Source organism: Solanum verrucosum, unplaced genomic scaffold (genome assembly GCF_900185275.1).
Source record: "Solanum verrucosum unplaced genomic scaffold, falcon-dt-bn FXZP01000198.1, whole genome shotgun sequence".
Classification (NCBI taxonomy): Eukaryota; Viridiplantae; Streptophyta; class Magnoliopsida; order Solanales; family Solanaceae; genus Solanum; species Solanum verrucosum.
This window is the reverse complement of record NW_026020173.1, coordinates 1,933,664-1,955,121: the sequence shown is the minus strand read 5'-3', so window position 1 is coordinate 1,955,121 and position 21,458 is coordinate 1,933,664. Positions and strand designations below refer to the sequence as shown.

Sequence of the window (21,458 nt, the reverse complement as noted above, 5' to 3'; positions counted from 1 at the left end):
TCTTGTAGCCCTCAACTAAACCCTAGATGGTCTACTAAGCTTACAGGAAGTCATTTTACGATTCTAACCTTTGCTTCAAATTCTAAAACCTTCACGTTAAGCTCTAGTTTAGTCTACAAATTTCTGAAATGTTACAATGTGTTAGTGCCCAATCATTGCAAGTAAACAACATCAAGATAATAGTCTTAAAATTATTTTTTAATTTAATCAAAACATGGGCAAATATCGACAACTTAGGCATATAAAGACACCTAAGATCACCACCCCACACTTAAACCTTTGTTTGTCCTCAAACAATCTTTAGACTATCAACTCTTTTTCATATCCCTTGGACTTATCAACCCACTTAAAATCAACCAAACATAGTTAATCATGATCTTGTAATTCACAATGGATACAACATTCCAAAACTTTTACACAAAGTTACAACACATATGCTTTAAGAATGACTCCTTTATTATTTTTCCGGGCTAATGCAAACTCATACAAACACACCAATTAGATAATACAAACATGTGCCATGAATGCCCTCGCCTATTTACGTTTAGTATAGCCTTTCACTCAAGCAATCATATTATAAACAAGGCCTATTTTTCAAAACTTTGTACTCACTCTCACAAATGAAGTTCTTACTTCTCTCAACATGACATAAGCTTGCCCATATAGTATATTTTCACTTTCACATTATATTTCTCAAGGAATAAAGAGGACTTCTATTTGGTTGTAATGTCGACTTAAGGTAAGGGAAGGAATATTTAGGACTCCTTTTAGTGACTACAGCTCCCTAATGTACATGTCATTGCTTTGCCAACAAACATTCTACTTAGCTTTTTCTTTCTTTCTTCTTAGTGCACACTTCATGAATATTTTTCCCCTTTTTGTTGCTCCATCTTTACCCTTTATTCTCTCTTTTTTTGTATATGCCTTTGCACTAGCAACCCTCAACTCAAGACTTTAAGATCCTAGTGAGATACACAATATCCTTGGTAGGTTCAGGGTCAATGTTTAGAGCATATTTCTGAAATAGCCACCCTCAATTAAGTTGAGGTGCACATTGTCACTAAGGATCAGGGCCAAAACAGAGTTTTACTTATTCTTTTATTTTCCACACAATTTAGCATATCCACCCTTTCTCACATCAACCAACTTTTTCAATCTTTCTTCTTAACATAGTGCATTAAGGATTACATTGGGATCAAAGACTTTGGTATCAATCAAAAGGGTTTCGGATTATCATGTGGCTTATCAAACAAACAAGGCTAAAGGCTCAATGGGGCTTTACTAGGGGTAACTTCATTAGTAGACATACAATTAGAGTCAAGAATTGGCTTTTTCAAAGAAACACCTCAATCATATTCCCTAAGTCATATACACTACTCATTCAACACACATCAGGCAAGTTCTAGATATCAAGTGAAGCAACATTCAACAATAACTCACCACACACATGGCATCACAACACACATAAGGACAAATTTACTAGCCTGCTCATCAACTTGCATTACGGTACTACTACACAATTAAGCCCATTTGGATTCATTCAGAGTCACAACAAAGAACACATGTTTGTTTCAAAGTTATCATTCTTTTTGAATTTTCCAATATTGACTACCCATGACGTCTGGCTAACTTTTTCGGACATAGTTTCAAAATATCAAGGTTGGTTTTTCTATTCTACTCTCCTACAGGACTAATTTTCCCTTAAGACGGTCGTCATCCATCCATCATCGGGAACCGTCACCCCTATGACGACTCTACGACTCAATAAAACAGTAAAACTAATCCTAGTCAGTTCAAAGGGACTATCCTCAGTAAAAGTACCGAAAACAAACGCTGAGGAACCCAAAAAAATAATTTAATCCTAAAAAAAATTAAGACTCGATAAAGCAATAAAAACTTATATACAAAAGAGATATATCTCCCACCCCACAATTAAAGATTAGCATTGTCCTCAGTGCACAAATAAAACAAAGTATAGAGATAGGAATACTCCCTCAAGCCTCTAGGCCTCATCATCGTCAGCACGACCATCATCAAACACCATTAAGGCGTTAGCATCATCATTCACACCATCATGCTCATCATCATCATCTGTTGCCTCATCATCATCCAGAGATTCCTAAAAAGCTGGCCCAGTCCTGCAAAGAAAGGTTGCACTGTCTGTCAACGGGTAGCGATCTGCCAAGGTCTCCATCTCCTCATCCGTGACAGGGCGCCCCCCAATCCTAAGATGCAGCTCTACCATTCCGAACATACGAGCATCACGCTGTCATCACATGTCTGTCGCTCCTGGGCTAATAAGATAGGTCCATGGAACGTGTCTAATGCCTTGGTCCGAGTCACATCTACTATTTTGCCAACCAAGGCATGGTGCCTGGCAACAGTCACGTCTAACTCCTCTTCCTCGATTCCCTCAGCCCTCAGTAATCGGGTAATCATCCCCCCATAACAAAATCACCATCTCATATTGTTCCGAAACTTCATCATATTCTGCCTTAAAACAGCCCCAACATTAATGGGCATCCCCTTCATCAACATGTACACCAACACCACCCAATCCCTTGTCATATCGGTAAGGTGCTTTGCTGGTAAAAAGACATTGCATACAATTTTCAACCACACTCTCGCAACCTGATTAAAATTAGCATAATGGAGGGAAGAATGCCTCCAGTGTCTTTACGCCCACCTAGCAATAGACTTTACCCCACATAATGTATGATGTATATCTCTATAAGAGGGGTTTTCCTTCAGCCTATTAAAGTCCTCATCCTCACAATTTGGAGTGCCCAACAACAAATTTAGCACTTTAGTAGTAAATCTCACATCATTACCCCGAATTGGCACAGTCTTATTGTAACGGTTTCAGTGAGCCAATTTGCATAAAATTTTCGCACTAGAGTCAAGTTACAATCATCCAGGTTTTCAAATATAAATCTTAGCCCAAGAGCATTGATAGTATTATAGATAACCGAAAATTGGGATTGCAACCTTACCTCATTGACGTACTCATCTCCAAGGTATTTTGCCTCTTTTGGCACTCAAACCATTCGTGCCCATATCTCTCTACAACCTTCTTTTCGAACTTTTGAAACGGCTCCCCACTACTTGAAGACCCGGATGCTTCCCCCTTTCTATTCCTCTTAAAACCTACTCCGTTTGCAACATACCTCGCCTTTGGTGCCATTTGTACCTACGTAGAAGAAGAAATAATGGAGAATGGAAAAAAAATAGAAAAAAGAGGGTGGGGGTCGGGTTGGGCAGTGGGGTGGGAGAAGAAGAAAGAAGAAAAAAGAAAAAAAATTAAAGAGAGAACTAGTGGGGAAGTTGGAGTTTCAATGGTGGGTTAAGGGAGAATGGGTGGTGAACTAGAATTGTGAAAGTGTGAGTATTTATAGGGGAAAGTAAAGAAGAAAGGTTAGTTCGGGGGAAAGTAAGGGTGTAGCGGTAAGTTAATGGGTGATGAATGTGGAGTGGAGGATTTAATGGAAGAATCGTGGAAGAAGAAGAGTTGAGAGAATATAGGGGTTGGGGAGGTAGGAATGTAGAGAGAGTGGAGAATGTGATTTTGGTTTTAGGGATTTAGGGTGGGTTTAATGGTTGGCCGGGTAGGATAGGTGTGGGTCGGGTAAAAACCCAAATTTCTAGGCACTGGGGCGAAAGGGGTGCGACGCACTATCATCGCACCGTGGGAGGCGCTCTGAAGTTTGTACGTTGGCGCGGCGCGCTTGCCAAAGCACCAGAAAACTGGCTCTGAATTTCGCACTGTGTCGCAGCGCGCCAACTAGTACGCCACCTCTACTTTTCTTTTCTTTTTCGTTTTTCACTATTACAAACTAAGTTACAAATAATGAAAAATAATGTCTAGCTAGAACTAACAAATAAAAATACTACCTAGATTCTAAGAATTTAAACTACGCTAAAGACAAAAAAGTAAAAAAATTTAAAACAAACTACCTATCTATTACATTTTAATCACGAGTTGCCTCCCGTGTAGCGCTTGGTTTAATGTCACGGCTCGACTCAGCTTGGATCATTCATCATTCAGCTCAAGAGCCTCCCGATCACGATCTGAATCTTCTCCAAAGTAGTGTTTCACTCTTTGCCCGTTCACCAAGAACGTAGGGCCAGTCTCACCTTTAAGTTCAACAGGCCCATGTTGTGTCATTCGTACCACTTCAAAAGGACTACTCCATTTATACCTTAGTTTTCTGGGGAATAACCTTAATCTAGAGTTAAAGAGTAGTACATTTTCTCCCAGAGTGAAAGTGCGAGGAACTATGTGCTTGTCCATGCCACCTTTTGTCTTTTCTTTGTAGAGCTTGGCATTCTCATACGCATGGAGCCTAAACTCCTCAAGTTCATGTAGTTGATTTACTCTTTTCCTACCGGCTAGCTCGGGGTCCAGATTTAACCTTTTTATCGCCCAAAAAGTTAGTGTTCTAATTCCACTGGGAGATGACATGTTTTACCAAACACTATGTGATAGGGAGAAGTCACTATGGGTGTCTTATATGCAGTCCTATACGCCCACAATGCATCATCCAACTTCTCAGACCAATCCTTCCTATGTGCATTCACTATTTTTTGCAAAATTTGCTTCACCTCTCTATTCGAAACTTCCATTTGGCCACTCGTTTGAGGATGGTAAGCTGTAGCAACCTTATGTCGAATACCATACTTAGCAAGAAGATTTTTCACTAGATGGTTAATGAAATGCTTACCTCCATCACTTATGATTTCTCTTGGAGTGCCAAAGCAAGTGAAAATATGTTTCTTTATGAACTTGATCACAACTCTTGAGTCATTCGAAGGAAGAACGATAGCCTCAACCCAATTACTCACATAATCAACAGCCACAAGGATATATTGGTTTCCACTAGATGGTGGGAAGGGACCCATAAAGTCAATATCTCACACATCAAAAAATTTCACCTCCAAAATGTTACTTAGCGGCATCTCATGTCTCCTTGATATAGTACCCAACCTTTGGCATTTATCACATCCCTTCACAAAAGTAATAAAATCCTTAAATAAAGGGGGCCAAAAGAACCCAGATTGTAGTACCTTATGTGTCATGTGCTCTCCTCCATGGTGACCTCCAAATGGGCTAGCATAACAACTTTCGAGCACTTTTTGAACCTTAGACTCTGGAATGCATCTTCTCACCACTCGATCCACTCCTTGCTTGAATAAGAACGGTTCATCCCAGATATAGAACTTAGCATCATGATTGAGCTTTTTATTTTGTTGGGTGGTTGCACTCGGGGGGTAATCTCCACTTACTATCAAATTCACAATGTCAACATACCAAGGCACTTGAGATATATCTAGTGCCATCAATTGTTCATACAGAGACTCTTCCCGAATTTTTTCCCCTTCATGTACATGTGAAAAATCCTCCAACCTAGACAAATGATCAACTATTTGATTCTCAGTACCTTTTCTATCCTTAATCTCAAGGTCAAATTCTTGGAGAAGAAATATCCATTGAATTAGCCTTGGTTTAGCATCATTCTTGTTGAATAGGTACCTAATAGATGCATGGTCAGTAAAAACAATCACCTTAGTACCTACCAAATACAATCTGAACTTATCGAAGGCGAACACTAGAGCTAGCATCTCCTTCTCAGTCACTGTGTAATTAGCTTGTGCAAAATCCAGGGTCTTGCTAGCATAATAGATCGAGTGGAACACTTATATTTTCTGTGTCCCAACAACGCACCCACTGATACGTCGCTTGCATCCTAAATGAGTTCAAACGGTAATTCCCAATTAGGAGCAATTAAGATGGGAGCTTCAATTAAGTTTCTCTTCAACATCTCAAAAGCCTTCAAGCACATCTCATCAAAATCAAATTTCACCTCCTTTTCCAAAAGACTGCACATAGGTCTTGCAATCTTGGAAAAATCCTTGATGAATCTCCAGTAAAAACCTGTTTGACCAAGGAAACTTCGCACTTTTTTTACAGAAATGGGAGAGGATAATTTCTCAATAACTTCTACCTTGGCTTTATCAACCTCTAATCTCGACTTCGACACCTTATGACCCAACACTATCACCTCTCTAACAAAAAAATGGCATTTTTCCCAATTTAGCACTAAGTTAGTGTCCTCACACCTAACAAGTACTTTATCAAGATTTCGGAGACATACCTCAAAAGACTTCCCAAAGACACAGAAATCATCCATGAACACCTCTACAAAGTCTTCCACCATATGATGAAAAATGGCCATCATACACCTTTGAAAAGACATTGGTACATTGCAAAGTCCGAATGGCATGTGTTTGAAAGAATAGGTACCATAAGGACAAGTGAACGTGGTCTTTTCCTGATCCTCAAGTGCAACTAAAATCTGGTTATATCCAGAATACCCATCTAAGAAACAATAGTATTCATGCCTTGTTAGTCGGTCAAGCATCTGATCAATGAAGGGAACCGGGTAGTGATCTTTTCGGGTGGCATTATTCAGCTTCCGATAATCCATACAAATCCTCCATCCGGTCACTATCCTAGTAGGAATCAACTCATTTTAATCGTTCCTTACCACTGTCATACCTCCCTTCTTAAGAACACACTACACAGGACTTACCCACTTACTATCAGAAATAGGGTACACAATTCCAGCATCTAACCACTTTATCACTTCCTTTCTCATTACCTCTTTCATCAAAGGATTTAGCCTACGTTGATGTTGTGCACTTGGTTTGTGATCCTCTTCCATGTAGATTATGTGCATACATAACGCCGGACTAATCCCATGAATATCAGTCATCTGTCATCCAATAACTTTCTTTCTCCGCTTTAGGACCATCAATGCCACATTAACCTGTATTTCAGACAACTCTGCAGAAAGTATAACAGGTAAAGTTTCGTTAGTACCCAAATTACCTTAGGTAAGCAGGCAGAGTTTTCAGTTCCAACTTAGGAGCTTATTCGATTGAGGGTTTGGGTGGAGGCCCTAACTCACGCTCTAATGTCTCTACTCTACGCTTATCTATCTCCATGACTGCTAGATTCAAACAAGTCTCTATCTCTTGAGCCTCAATATCTCCATCTACATCATGCCCCACTAACACTCTTTCTAAGGGATCTTCACGCACAATTAGTTGTGATTCTATAGAGTGATCTACAACCGTAACAGCAGACAACTCCTCATAGATGGATGGCAATTTCAAAGCGCGATAAACATCAAACACTTCAATCTTATCATGTGCCCTGATAGTTAACTGCCCAGTTGCTACATCAATTAATGCCCATCCAATACCTAAGAACGGACGTCCCAAAATGAATGGAACTTCAGAATCAGGTTCAAAGTCTAAAACTACAAAATCCACCAAAAAAATCAAGGAACCTACTTGTACTAACACATCCTCTACTACCTCCTCTGGCCTAACAACGGACCTATCAACGAGTTGGAGAATGACAGTGGTTTGCTTTGGACTACCTAACCCAAGCTTTTTATACAATGATAAGGGAATAAGATTAATACTAGTACCCAAATCACACAACCCCCGGGCATGAACACTTTGCCCAATTGTAACCGGCACAGTAAAACTACCCGGATCTTTTAACTTCTTGGGTAATCTATTTTGAATTATAGAGTTGCACTCCTCAGTAAGTGCTACAGTTTTGTACTCCATGAGCCTCCCTCTTGTAAGCCACTATCTCTTTCACGTACTTAGCATACTTCGAGATACCCTGCAAAATGTCAACCAAAGGCAGGTTAATGTGAACCTATTTAAGGAGAGAGAGAAACTTACCGAAGCATTCGTCTTCATTCTTCTTTCTAAGACTTTGTGGAAATAGAGGGGGTAGTTTCTTTTGAGGAACGGATGTCTCAACATTGGAGTTCTTTACTACCTTTTTCCACTTTCTTTTCTTTATTAACTGCCTCCACATCTTTCTTCTTTAGAGCTAGTTCCTCTAGTTGTAACCCATTTCTAGTACTTACCGTATTCAGTTGCTTTGGGTTGGGTTCAGTATCACCGGGCAGTCCACCTTGGGGACACAAATTTAGAGAATTGGCTACTTGCGCAACTTGTTTCTCTAAACTCATTTGGGACATTTGGATGTTTCTGATGTTCTCATCCTGCTTATCTATCCTAACATTTATTTGTCCCTAGTTCAACCATGAGCTTTTGGGGTAACTCCTCATTAGTCATCCCTCCCTTTGGTGCACTTGGATTTATGTCTTGGTTAGGATTTTGGTATTGCTGCCTACCCCCTTTTGAACGGTATTGGTTAGCCCCTTGCGCTTGGTTTTGGTTTTGGTTTTGGTTTTGGTTTTGGTTTTGGTTTTGGTTCCCACCACATGAGAAGTTAGGATGGTTCCTCCAACTAGAGTTGTAGGTATTACCATAGTTTTGCTGACCTCCACCTCTTTGTGTATTACCCACATAGTTTACGTTATCCGGGTATGTCTCACATAGTTCGATTTCATGAGCTCCACTACCACATACTCCACACCAATTAGCTGCATGTTGTACCATATTAAATAATGCGTGATTTAGGGATATTTGTTTGAAATTCATTGTCATATTATGTTGCATCGCATCCAGTTTGGCATTTATGGCGATAGCTTGATCTACATCTAAGATTCTTGCAACCCTTTGGGTTGTGGTTCTAGGCATTTCCCCTTCATACATCGGGTTCCCTTCTGAGAGTCTATCTAGTAAGTCGAATAACTCTTCATGCGTTTTTGCTAGGGCTTGTCCACCTGCTGCACTATTAAGAAGTACACGTGCATTAATCTAAACCCTCAAAGAACGTGTGAGCAAGTACCTCATTAGCTTGGTGATGGTGCGGGCAAGCATTCAACATTTGTTTGAAACGGGCCCATGCTTGGTACATATCCTCCCCATGTTTTTGCTTAAAACATAATATCTCACTCTTCAACCGTGCGGTTTTTTCGGATGGAAAGAATCTACTCAAGAACTTTTTTGCTAGATAATCCCATGTAGTAATGGAGCTTGGTGGCTCAGCATCCTGGCGGTTCCTAACAACGAGTGTGGGAACAACGTCAGCCTCACATAGTCCGATGAGACTCCAATTGGGATGTATGTGTCACTAATCTCTAAAAAGTTCCTAACGTGGATTTGAGGATCCTCATGGGGGAGACCGATAAATTGTCCTATCGAGTGGATGAGTTGTACCATGTTTTGTTTTAGTTCAAACCTACCCCCCCGGTGGTGGTTTCCTTATACTAGACGCCACATTAGTTGTGAGTGGGACTGCCACATCACAGACTGGTCTTGCCGATATGATAGGGGGTACTAACTCTGGGTTTTGGCTGTTCACGTTTTCTTTATTGTTACCCTCATTGTCTTCCTGAAGACCCAACCCCAATTCTCATTAACGTCCTAGATTAGCCATTTTCCTGCATCGGCGTAAAGCTCTTTCAGGTTTGTTGTCTGGTTCGACAACTTCTCCTTTCCGAGCTAGACTTGAAAGTCGAGTGCATACATTAAAAAGCTACGATCAAGTTATTAGTACCTGAATATTCTAATTGTAGACTTAAGAAAATCGAATATAAATCAATTTTTAAGTCCTCGACAGCGACGCCAAAAACTTGTTGCTCCCCAATATACACGCAAATGTATGTGGTCACTCAAGTAATATAGTTTCATAAAGAAACGAGTTATTGTTCCCAAGGGACTTATGATCAACTTATATTTAACACTTCACTCTACAATTAAACAAAAGTAGTTGTTTAAAGAGATAGTGATGATTGTTAACTACTATTCCTAATTATGCAATAAATTAAAAATAACCAATTGTGAACGACTTTAAGATGATGTTTTAAGCAAGTAAAACACAATTCCAAGGCTGCAACATGCAATGGATCTCATGTATCATATTCTTGGCCTAAAACTAATTTCAATTGTCACGTTACTAGTTTACAGGGTTAATTGTATGAGTCGGGTCTCTCGACCTCTAGTCACCTACTCCAGTTAGTTGTCTAACTACATCGTTGAGCGGGCATAGCAGGCTTAACTGGCGAGCATTTATATTTCATCATGTTTCGTAACCAAGCAAGTTGTTCGTCGGGGAGTCACTCCTGAACACACATCAACTCATAATGGATGATCGAGCTTTCTATATTCGCTAGTCTACTACCCTCTCCTCTCTCGATTTAAAGAATAGACAATAGATTTATCTTATGGTGCACAAGCATAAAATATTAAAATATGAATACAGAAGTAACTTATATTGACAACCAAGAATTAATTCAAGAACCTTAAATAATCAACATTCAATCTGTAGCTATAGCCCTAGAACTAGGGCGTTTAGCCACTCATAATATTTGAAAACCACAAAATACAACTGTTCACGCGATTTCCAAAAATAAAAAGAGTTGGAAGATTGAAACCTATTACAAACGATGAAACTTGCTCTCGCACACCAAAATAATCTCCAACCCCCTACAAATTAGCCCTAGGGGTCTATTTATAAGAGTTGGGAAACTTAGAGTCGAATTCTAAACCAACAAGGAATCCTATTTAATGTTGTTTTCGCTGGAAAAGTCGGACAGGAGTTGGGGCTTCGCGCCACCCATCGCCCTACGCGAAGGCTTCTGAAGTTACAAGTCTGGCGCGTCGTGCCTATCAGTGTGCCAGGCCAAGGTCTCTGAAGTTACAGCATTGGTGCGCCGCGCTCGACAGAGCGCCAGGCAATCTTTCCTGAAGTTTCACCAGTGGCGCGTTGTGCCGGCCATTGATTTAAAATTTGAAATATTTTTCAAAAACAATTTTAAAAAAAAATGGCCTAGGTTTGGAGAGGGAGGGAGGTTAGGTGTGGGGTGGCATAAAAATGAAATTTAAAAAAATTTGAAATATTTATCAAAAACAAGTTTTTTTTTTAAAAAAATAATTGACGAGATGGCCTAAGGGGGGAGCATAAAAATGATTTTTTTTTAAATTTAAAATAATTTTAAAAAAAAAATTGATGAATGGCTTGGGTGAAGGATGACGGGGGTGGCGTAAAAAAATTTTAAAAAAAATTGAAATATTTTCCAAAAATATTTTTTTTTTGAAATTTTTTTGACAAGGTGACCTAGGTGGGGGATAGGGGGGATAAGGGGGGAGGTGGCCTAGATGGAGGGTGGTGGGGGTGGTTCAAGTAGGGGTAAAAATATATTTGAAATTTAAAAAAATAAGAAAATTTAATTTAATTTTTTTTATGGGGAGGGTTGGGTACGGCGTACAAGGTACGAGGTAGGCTAAGAAAAAAAAATTGAAGGGTGAAGGAAAAAAATGTTTTCCTTAAATTTGAGGAAAATGAGTTGATTTTCAAAATTTTTAAGTCAACCAAACATGGGAACTTCATACCAAAAACACCCTTAATGTTGCAGGTATTCAGAAAGTATGTACAAGTACAACATTTCCACACTCTTTGAGTAATCTTTCACCTTAGAGATAGTCAACTAGAGATATAAGAGAAAATCTGTTGAGGTGCCTCATCCGCAAGCATCGATAGATCAGAAACCTATTCACAATGGAGTCAAAGAGTGTCATTAAAAGTTTTTAAAAAGCTTGCCAGACAACTACTGCTTCAAAATTAATTGATATTTCATGAGCATTTTGTCATCCTCTTTGTTGTGACATGCAACTAGTTTTGTACAAACATAAATGCTCATCTCTAACCTATTTCAAAGTAAACTGTTCAGATATTATCCAGCCTTTGTATCACAATTCACATCCATGACATTAAACATCATTGACTAATTGTCAATTGTCCCAGGACTAGCAATGAACATTGACTACAAATACAAAGATCATGTGAGCATTGGCAGAACCGTCAACATTTAGAATTCAATACTTGACAGCACTAGCTACTAATAGGAGTCGAAAGTTTGACTCTTTCGAGATTCACATGACATAATAGTACTAGGTTCACTATGTTAAGACTTAAAGAAGTCCCATATCGGAAAAAAAAAAGATGGGAAATTGGTCTCCTAATATAGACTTGGGCAATCCTCCCCTCGTGAGTTAGCTTTTGGGGTTGAGTTAGGCCCAAGATTCATCTTTACATGGAATCAGGAGTCAGGTCCATCCTAATTTTTTGTTCACCGATGTTGGGCCCCCATATTATAGTGTACATGCTCCAGTCAATGAGGATTAGGTGTGTGAGGGAGTGTTAAGAAGTCTCACATTGGAAAAGGGATGGAAAATTGGTCTCCTTATATGGACTTGGACAATCCTCCTCTCATGAGCTAACTCTTAGGGTTGAATTAGGCCCAAGATCCATCTTTAGACACTACATTACATCCCAAAGGACTCCTACAGTTTTCTTTGCATACCATTTGAGCTACCTAAAAGGTGAGAGTAAATCCAGATAAACACTAAAAAAAGGCAGAGTTTTGTCGAAAATGCCAAGGGAAGGAAAGTCATCTACTAATAGGGGAACAATATTAATCTGACAGTTTTATTGCAAGCTTAACAACTCACACCATACTATAATAGAAGTAAGGAAGGCATCAAGAGTTTAATAGTATGAAATGATTAATAATTAAAAGTAATCAACCTGAAGTTTACAGCATTCTCAAGCCTAGAACAGATAATGACATTACTCAAAACCCAAGTGATTTTGCTACCTAAGAGAAGATAATGACTTCAGATTACCTAAGCAGGGGATTATCCACAATGGTACACACAAAGTTATAGACCTTTAGCACAGATTCTGGAGATGGACTGACTGCTTCAGATTATGAAATGAGAGAAGTTCAAAAGGATTCATCTACTTGTAAGGAGACTTGTTGTAAGTCTTTCCCATAGCTATCAGCAGACATTGCTTATACTTGCAACATACGAGTGATCAGCCAATTTTTATTCGGAGAAGCAGATATATTTTCACTTAAAAGCCATTTTTCAGATTATGCAATACGTCAAACCTCTCCTTGAAGAGATTGATTCTTGTCTAGCTTTTTGGGAAGTCAACAGATCCTTCTTTAGTTAAAGATTTGAAAAGGATCCGCTATTTGTATGATATTGATTTACTAGTGTCTAGTTATGTATTATTTTCATTTACCAGAATGAGAAAAACAAACTTTCAAACAACAAACTAATGAGCTGTATGATAATATATATGCTTGAAGGCCAGTTATATTTCATGGTAAACATGAATTACCTATAGAGAACTGATTAGGTAAGAAGAAACCAAGTGCAAAGTAGACAAGTGGAGCATTGGTAGGGTAATTGTACATACTTACAGAAAAATTCATCAATAACTAACTACTTGTTAGGATTATATAACAGCTTGAGCTGTTGTATTCCTAATGATATGGAGGAGTTGATTGAACACACAACTCTGACTCATCTCCTTCATCATCATCGTCATCTGCTTCTACCCAGTTACTAGGATGGTGTTGAGAAGCATGACCTTCCAAATCTGCCATGCCTGACATACAATTGGAGCAGCATAAGTTGAGTGGACTACAGAAACTAAATGTCCAGAGTAGGACCACGACTAACCTTGAGGTTCTTCCAAAGGATTTCTGACCACAGAACGGAAGCTAATGATGCAGTCAAGAAAAGATACTTTCTTCTGGGAAGTACAGTCATGAAGTATTTAGAATTTCACACTGATTTTCAAATTCACCATCAAAATCCAATATCTTGCTCATATAGATCATTTAGGTGATTGGAGCATGTATATATTGGTAGTTTCCTCAGGTTATTATGTTCACCCTTGAAACTCTTAGGGTTTGTCTAGTTACTGAACGAATTAAACAGGTTTGTAATACATGAATTGTTTTTGTTTGTTTTTGAGAAGGTAACAGTCAATACATGAATTTTTATACAGTGATTATAATGCAGAGAATGATATCTGGTAAATAATAAAACAGATACTGTCAAGCTTAAGCAGATTGCAGTGATTGCTTACTTTTAAGGATATTTTTGTCTTTTAAGATACTTGTATCCTTGAAAGACTAATGTATATTATTATTTCACATTATATCCCACATAAAAATAATACTACATACATTTTTGCATAAATTATGCATGTACTAGTATATGGAGTTTAATATCAGAAACCATGCTGCACAAGTTTCGGAGAGTTCTACACTTGAAAACAAACATTGTACTTATTATGCAGAGATTACATAAGTAATGCAGAGTTCTGTATTGCAAATGAAACTTTGTATTCAATGTACGGAATTTCAAATAGGGATTGTTTCCCTTGCGAGACAAACCAAATGACCACTTATCATAGGTAGATGCTTACTCAGCATAAAAAGTTATCCACTGCAGCCTGGAGTAATCATGTGGAAATTGCATAACAAAATGTGCAAGAAAATTGAAATATAGGTGACCTCTTGGATGGATGCATTCCGGTTACATTAGCTGCAATTACTTGATATAAAGGTTTCCCCCCTTCCAAACCCCACACCCCTACCCCACCACTTGCCCAAAAAAAAATATTACCATATCAAACTCAACCAGATCTGAGAATTCCTTGGGATATTTCATACATGTCAAGACTTATCAAAGCTCAAGGTTACCCCAACAGTTTGGGACCAAAACCTCATGCTTCTTACCCCTCAATAGATTGTTAATTATGAACCTATAATTGAAAGTTCTGCAAACCATAATAACTTAACATATCAGCTAGATTTAACCACTTTGTTTATATATATCTACAGGCAATAGTAGGTTTAAAGCTGGAGCACTAAAATTGCTAACAATTTGGACAGCAAAAAAAGTTCAGGATACTCATTAGGTATGTCAGACATATTTCTTCCAGCAGCTCCAGCTTCAGATATGTGTATCGCACCAATTTTCTGAATTTCCCTTTGCACATTATCGCTCTCATTTCTTTCCTTTCCGTGTTCAGCATCATTACCACCTTTTGTTCTGCTTCCTATATAAAGTTGAATTTATGAAAATTAAGTAAATATGCCATACCAGTAAATAAGTTGTACCATCTAGTTCAGCAAATACTAACCTGAAAGATCAGACCAAATCCTGGTCTGATCAGATGGAAGCCCAGAATTCCCTTTTGACCTCTCCTGGACTGGGGCCTGTCTTCCATCATTAGCCTGCCCATAGGAAGTGCCAGCAACTTGTGGATTTTCCGAGGAGCTTGCAGTGTTGAGCTGTGACATAAGCATGGTTGCAAGTACCAAGGTGGCATCAAAAGTTGAGTTGGAGCCATCGTCTAAACCAAATTTTGGAGCCATTAAAATTGGCCTGTCCATAAATTCAGGTATGATCAGAAGAAAACCTTAATGAAAAGCAAGAAAATTATGTCTAACACAGCAAAGAGATCTACTAATGAATTGACAAAGAAAAACATTTAAAAATAGAAGGCCATAAAAATTGAAGACGTAGGTTTAACATGGTCTGTGCACTAGCCATGAGACATCAAATTAGTATCTGCTGTATCTGGGTAACAGGAAAAGCGAAACATTGTGACCCATGTTGTCAGGGGAGATGCCAAACTTTTCTTCTTCTTTTTTTGATAACCGAGAAATCCGCCTGTGACCCGCCCTTTGGACCAATCACAGCCTTCTAAACTCGGTGGATAATGGGCCCGCCCCTCTACCCTTCTCCACTTAAATACCGGGTTTCGCTTGGCATGGTGTGGGGCTTGAACCTGCGACCTAAGCCACAAATCCTCCACCTTTTGCCACTTGAGCTAGGCCTTGGGGGCGATGCCAAACTTATCTTTCACAACAATTGACTGCAATTAATTTAAACATACTAGCTAATTTGATTATGTACCAAAAAAACATGTCTTTTGATGTTATTGCGTTCAACTTTTTGTTTTGGATGAATATCCTCAGTTGGCCATTTTACAAAAAATCTGCAACCTAAATCATTAAGCTGTGTGAAAGAAAGTCATTTTTGAATTCCTTCGGAAGTAGTTATCAACCATCCAAGCCAAAAAGTGCTGATATGGAGGCAAATGTATGCAATATGTCCGGACATCAAAATAGCTTTCTGTGAAGATATCCTATGTGCATACAGTTCCTCTTGCTGAAGACAAGGACAGTTTAAAGAAAACAACAAGGAACTGATGTCAAAAAAAGAACCAGAGAGTGTTTGATTATCTTACTCGCCAGCTTTGTCAAAATAGAACTGTATGTCAACTTCACATCCCTCACAGAAAGAAAGGAAAGCCTGAAGGGAGAATTTGCAAAAACAGAACAAAACAAACGTTCAGCAAACATTGAAAGACCTCCAGGAAACACACGCGCTATTTTACAGCATCAAAGTTATTACATGTCATCTAAGAAAAGGCCTCAGAATTGAAAAGGCTTTAATTGGATTAGAGAAGTCCCTGTCAAAGACATGAAAATGAAGATACCTTTGATTCCTTCACTCCAAATGTCACATCCACAGGGTTTGCGTTATGATTATACTGCACAAACTCTTCAGTGGGATCTATCCACAACTGAGTGTGTAGTGATGAATCATTTTCTACAAAGAAAGATTAACAGCTTAAAACCACCTGTAAATAAACAAGATAAAAAAGAAAAGAAAAAGTGGTTCACCCAGTATACCTTTGGTTGGGTCTATATAACTTCTGAGCTCAACAGCTTTCCCTCCAATTTCAGTTGCAGTATCAGGAGGTAAGCAAGTCGGATTGGTAGCAATGATTGTGATCTCCTGAAGAGTTGTTTGGAAGTTGGACAATAACCTATTCAGATCACGAGGCCTCACCACAAAGTTGCTTGGAAGCTTTCTCCTATCAAGGGATAAGTGTTGTATGTCAGGTTCAACATTGCAAGTAATCCAATAAGCTTTCCTCATACCTATAAAAGTGGCACGGTAAGGTGATGCTGCTAATACATCAACACGATCATCTATGTTGTACATATCATGTTATCAGAGAGATTAAGCAGGTCTTGCAGTATAGGGAGATACATGGGACATCTCAATGGTGCAAATGATATCTTCATGATACAAATTAGGGAAAGTTCAACCCAAAGACTGCTAACATATGCCGAGGAAAGTTTAAAACAGAAAATGCTGAAAACTGTTACAAATAAGAATGTTAAGCATATCACTTCAGGAGATTAAAATATGACAAATGTAGGCATAACACTTTCAGGAGTTTAAAATATGTCAAACGTAAGCATAACATCTCCAGGAGATTAAATTATGACAAACTACAATCACAGCATTCCAATAATACTCCTTAATGAATAGGGCAAAATATAGTATGTAGCATATATTTTTTTTAAGTTGTTATTATCTTCATACTTGGAAACCAAGGTCAAGTGGTCAACTTAGGATGCATTTCCTATTAGATATAGGAGATTGTATAGTAGAAAAAGCTAATCTATCGTATACCTTTTGACATTTTAAGCTAATTTTCAATACTTAATTGTATTTATCTTTGTAGATTCTTCAATTAATTCATATGTATCTATTATTATAACATACTTGACTTTTGACATTCCAATTCAGTGTTATCATCACTTGCTTTAGTTTGAAATTATCTTTATCATTTAACTAGAGATAGGCTTAACTATCTCATGAGTTTTACCTTGTTCAACAGTTCCCTACTCCCTCACCTTTCCTATAAATTTTCACTTCTTATGTTTTGTCCTTACCTTTCTTCCTCTTTTCTTGGTACTAAATCTATTTAGGGCCCGTTTGGCCAAGTGGTCAAAAATAGCTTATTTTGAGAAGTACTTTTTTTAAAATAGCTTACCAAAAATTATTTCTAGGAAAAGCAGTTTGTGTTTGACAAATTCATTTGAAAGAAACTCAAGAAATTTTTAAGGCACTAGCAACTCCATCAAGAAAATCAGGATGAACTGTCTTAGCCTCTCTTTTTTTTTGGGTGTAAACAGTACTTGTGGGGGGATGTTGGGGATCTGATAGAATTAATTGGCAATGTGTAAGTGTTTGTGTAAGAACAGGATCCCGCTATACTTTTGTTTGTAAGGTTCATACTTCACAGCTCAGTAGCTTTATGGTTTTGAGATTTACTGTTTACACAGTGTTGACTTTCTCGAAGAAATATATATTTGAGAAGTGCTTTTTTCAGCAATTGACAAGCAGATTGTATTCGGTTAATCATTTTCAGCAAGTGTTTTTGAGTGTCAAATTATGAGAAAGGACAAGGCTGGGTGGGAATCTAGAGCACTGTGTCTGTCGTAGTATTAGGCTTATTCATGTAGTTTTTTCCTTTTGATATCTATTACCATTTGTTGTCTATTGTGTTTCAGTTACCGCATTATTTACTACTGTTATTGTTCTTTTTTCTGAATGCTTTGTACTACTTCCCTTATTAGTTGCAATGTTTTCTTCATTGTCATATTTCCTTTCTCTTAACTACTTTGATTTGTTGCACTTGAGTCTACGGTTTTTCATAAATAGCCTCTCCACCTTCACGACAGACGTCTTTTCTCTTACCTACTTCGATTTGTTGCACTTGAGTCTATGGTTTCTCATAAATAGCCTCTCCACCTTCACGACAGCCGTGAGTCTACGTACATTCTATCCTTCCCAAACCCCACTTGTTGGATTACACTGAGTATAATACTGTTGTTGTATCCAGATTATGATTAGATAAAAAGATTTATCCCTGTTAATGTTAAGAATTTTAGTTTGATTTTACCATTGTCTTTTTGTTAAATATTGAGTTTCAGTTGTCTTAAGAGTTTTAATTTGTTCAAGTTCCCTAATTTATAAATAGGACAATAGTGCCCATTGTGTTAACAATTGTAACAGCTTAGGAACTCCTGGTGGTTGAACTCGACAGGGAGTTCGCTGTGAAACTTATCTTAGACAAATCCTGCATCGAAATGGCAGGAAAAAGTTAGGGACCATAAAAGGCGAATTTAAGAATTCAACTGGCAGCACCTTTGGGTTAAAAATCAAGGGAGTAGGTATTCCTTTGAATTAGTCAAGATGCGTGCAAGTTGTTCCGGACAGCACAATTATCAAAAAAAATCAAAGGGGTCTAAACTATGAGCCCCAAAGGTTAGGGCAGAGCAGACAATACCTTAACAGTTGGACATGGGGCATTGGTAGTTGAATTTAAAAGGAGGTTCACTGTGATACTTGCTTAAGGAAAATACCACATCAGAATGGAGAGAATAGTTAGGGGTCATAAAGTCGTGAGCTTAGGATTTTAATTACTGAGGCACTTTTTGGGTTAAAGCCTACAAGAAGAAAACCATAAGTCCCCAAAGGTTAGGTTAGAGCGGACAACACCTTGGCAGTTGGGCATGAGCTGTTGAGTTGAAAAGCCTAGGAGAACTAGTAGTTGTAATCCAGACGTTGGTTCGATGTAAAAGTTTCCTTAGGCAAAGCCCCATCTGAAAGGAGGGGAAAGTTAGGGGCGATTTCAAGTATTGAAGTGGCTTTTGGGTTAAAGATCTAAGGGATAAAATTGTGAGGCTTCAAAGGTTGTTGCCTGAGTCATTACACTCTCCCTTTTAACTTTCTTTTGGAGTTTCTCCTATTCTAACGTTTCCAGTACCTTTCTTCCTACTCCTTTTTTACACTCTTATCACCTTGTGCCAAAATGTGAAGATAATGCATGAGTAGACACAATGTGACCATTTATTCAAGAGAATCATAACAAAATTCACCAGACCTTTGGCACTATAGCTATGTGAGTCTCTACATGGTCTATCCATCAAACTAAATACTCCCTGCCCTAATCTATAGCTTGTAACTAAGAACATATTTTCCTTGTATTTTAGGAAATCCTAAAAAAAAAACAAAAAAACAAAAAAAAAACTGTAGAAAGTTTTACCATTATGGCAGTTGAGTGTCCACTGCACCTTTGATGCATCAGGATTAGGCAATGAGACAGTCAAATGATCTATACTGGCAATTGGTGTTCTTAATACAGAACAAATGGCCTAGAAAACATGAAGGTAAGGTAAAATTCAGAAAAAGAGTTTAGAGTAGAGAGGATTGGATTGGTAAAAGCATATATATACCTTCAAGAGCACACTACATTGCACCTGTGGAGCAGAAACAGTGAAGACATCAAAAAAATCAGGTTTGAATGTAATTGATTGATAGGCCGATCTTGAGGAGTTGAGAGTGTGAAATGTGAGCTGCGAAAAAGAAGGAAACAATGAAGTAGTTGAATTGTAAAGTAACATGGCATAACCTGAAGCGACCACAAAACCCTAATTACTATAATTGTGGAGCAAACAGTCCAACCAACTTTACTTGAGGTGAAACATTCGCTAACCTGGGTAGAAGAGGCTTGAATGGCGACCTCAGTGCCAATGCGTGCAAGGCAAGTTATGGATCTGGCGAACGTCTTCACTGCATTTCCACTCATTCTCAACTCCATTTCTTTTCCTCTCTCCTTTCTACTACTCAATGCACATTTTGGGGGGAAGGGGATTTTCTTAATTGTAAATACTTTTTAAAAACATAGCAGTAAGGCAAGGGGGAAATGGAAACAGGAGAGAAATGAGTAGAAGGTATGATGCAAGTCTTCAAATTAAAATACATGATATTAAGGGTGTGTTTGGTACGAAGAAAAATGTTTTCCTAGAAAATAATTTCCTGAAAAATAAGTAGATTTTTTACTTATTTTTTCATATTTGGTTGGTGAGTAAAAAATATTTTTTGGAAAAAAAAATTTAGTGTTTGATTTATGAATGAAAAAATATTTTTAAGAAAATATCTTTTATTTTTACTAAAGAGTAGAAAATATTTTTTAAAAACAAACTTAAATTATTTTTTTGGGGGTGGGGATGGAATTGGGGGGGAGGGTTCGAGGGTAGGGGTGAAAAAATAAAAATTTGAAGTTGAAATTTTTTTTAAAAAGCAAACTTAAATTATTTTTTTGGGGGGTGGCCAGGGTGGGGGGGGGGGGTCGAGGGTAGGGGTGAAAAATAAAATTTTGAAGTTGAAATTATTTTTTAAAAACAAACTCTTTTTTTGGATGTGTGTGTGTGTGTGTGGGGGGGGGGGGGGGGGGAGGGTCGAGGGTAGGGGTGAAAAAATAAAAAAATTGGAGTAGAAAATATTTGTTAAAAAACAAACTTAAATTTTAGTTTTGGAGGGGGGTGGGGGGCTGGTAGGGTGGCTGATGGGGGGGGGGGGGTAGTTTGAGGGTAGGGACAAAAACAATTGTAATTTGAAGTTGGAGAAGAGTTTTGGAAAATGTTTTCCTTGATTTTTGAAAAGAAATCATTTTCCTTAAATTTGAAGAAAATGAGTTGATTTGAAAAAACATTTTCCGAAACTTTTAAACCAACCAAACATGAGAAAATTGAAAAATATTTTCCGAAAATTGTTTTTCTTCATACCAAACACACCCTAAGTCACAGGGTGTTTTGATCACTTAAAGTTGGTCAAACTTACTTTTAAGTCAATTTTTAATTTCTGAAAGTATTTGGCAAATATAAAAAATAACTCAAAAATGACTTAAAATAAGTTAGAAAGTGTTTGGCATGGTCAAAAATGATTTAAAATAAATTTTAAAAATTGGGTGTTGTACATTAATATTTCAAATCTTTTGAAAA

General features: G+C 37.9%; 3 protein-coding genes and 1 non-coding gene across 4 annotated transcripts; 1 reads left to right on the top strand and 3 right to left on the bottom strand.

Moving 5' to 3' along the window:
* Positions 1-4,030: 4,030 nt before the first annotated feature.
* Positions 4,031-4,899, bottom strand: LOC125828856 (uncharacterized). Its single transcript, XM_049508173.1, has 2 exons — positions 4,532-4,899; positions 4,031-4,412 (listed from the first exon to the last, which is right to left on the bottom strand). The coding sequence occupies exons 1-2, from the start codon at positions 4,897-4,899 to the stop codon at positions 4,031-4,033; spliced, it is 750 nt and encodes a 249-aa protein (XP_049364130.1).
* A 1,877-nt stretch (positions 4,900-6,776) lies between these two features.
* Positions 6,777-7,641, bottom strand: LOC125828855 (uncharacterized). Its single transcript, XM_049508172.1, has 2 exons — positions 6,969-7,641; positions 6,777-6,844 (listed from the first exon to the last, which is right to left on the bottom strand). Exons 1-2 carry the CDS (start codon positions 7,639-7,641, stop codon positions 6,777-6,779), a joined length of 741 nt encoding a protein of 246 aa, XP_049364129.1.
* A 1,151-nt stretch (positions 7,642-8,792) lies between these two features.
* LOC125828859 (small nucleolar RNA R71) lies at positions 8,793-8,899 on the top strand. The gene has a single exon (XR_007443063.1). It is a non-coding gene; the product is annotated as a small nucleolar RNA R71 (small nucleolar RNA).
* A 4,187-nt stretch (positions 8,900-13,086) lies between these two features.
* LOC125828803 (uncharacterized) lies at positions 13,087-20,293 on the bottom strand. Its single transcript, XM_049508129.1, has 10 exons — positions 20,171-20,293; positions 19,911-20,030; positions 19,721-19,829; positions 16,506-16,757; positions 16,310-16,422; positions 16,058-16,122; positions 14,945-15,189; positions 14,713-14,860; positions 13,471-13,511; positions 13,087-13,396 (listed from the first exon to the last, which is right to left on the bottom strand). Exons 1-10 carry the CDS (start codon positions 20,273-20,275, stop codon positions 13,272-13,274), a joined length of 1,323 nt encoding a protein of 440 aa, XP_049364086.1. The 5' UTR covers positions 20,276-20,293; the 3' UTR covers positions 13,087-13,271.
* Between the last annotated feature and the right edge of the window lie 1,165 nt (positions 20,294-21,458).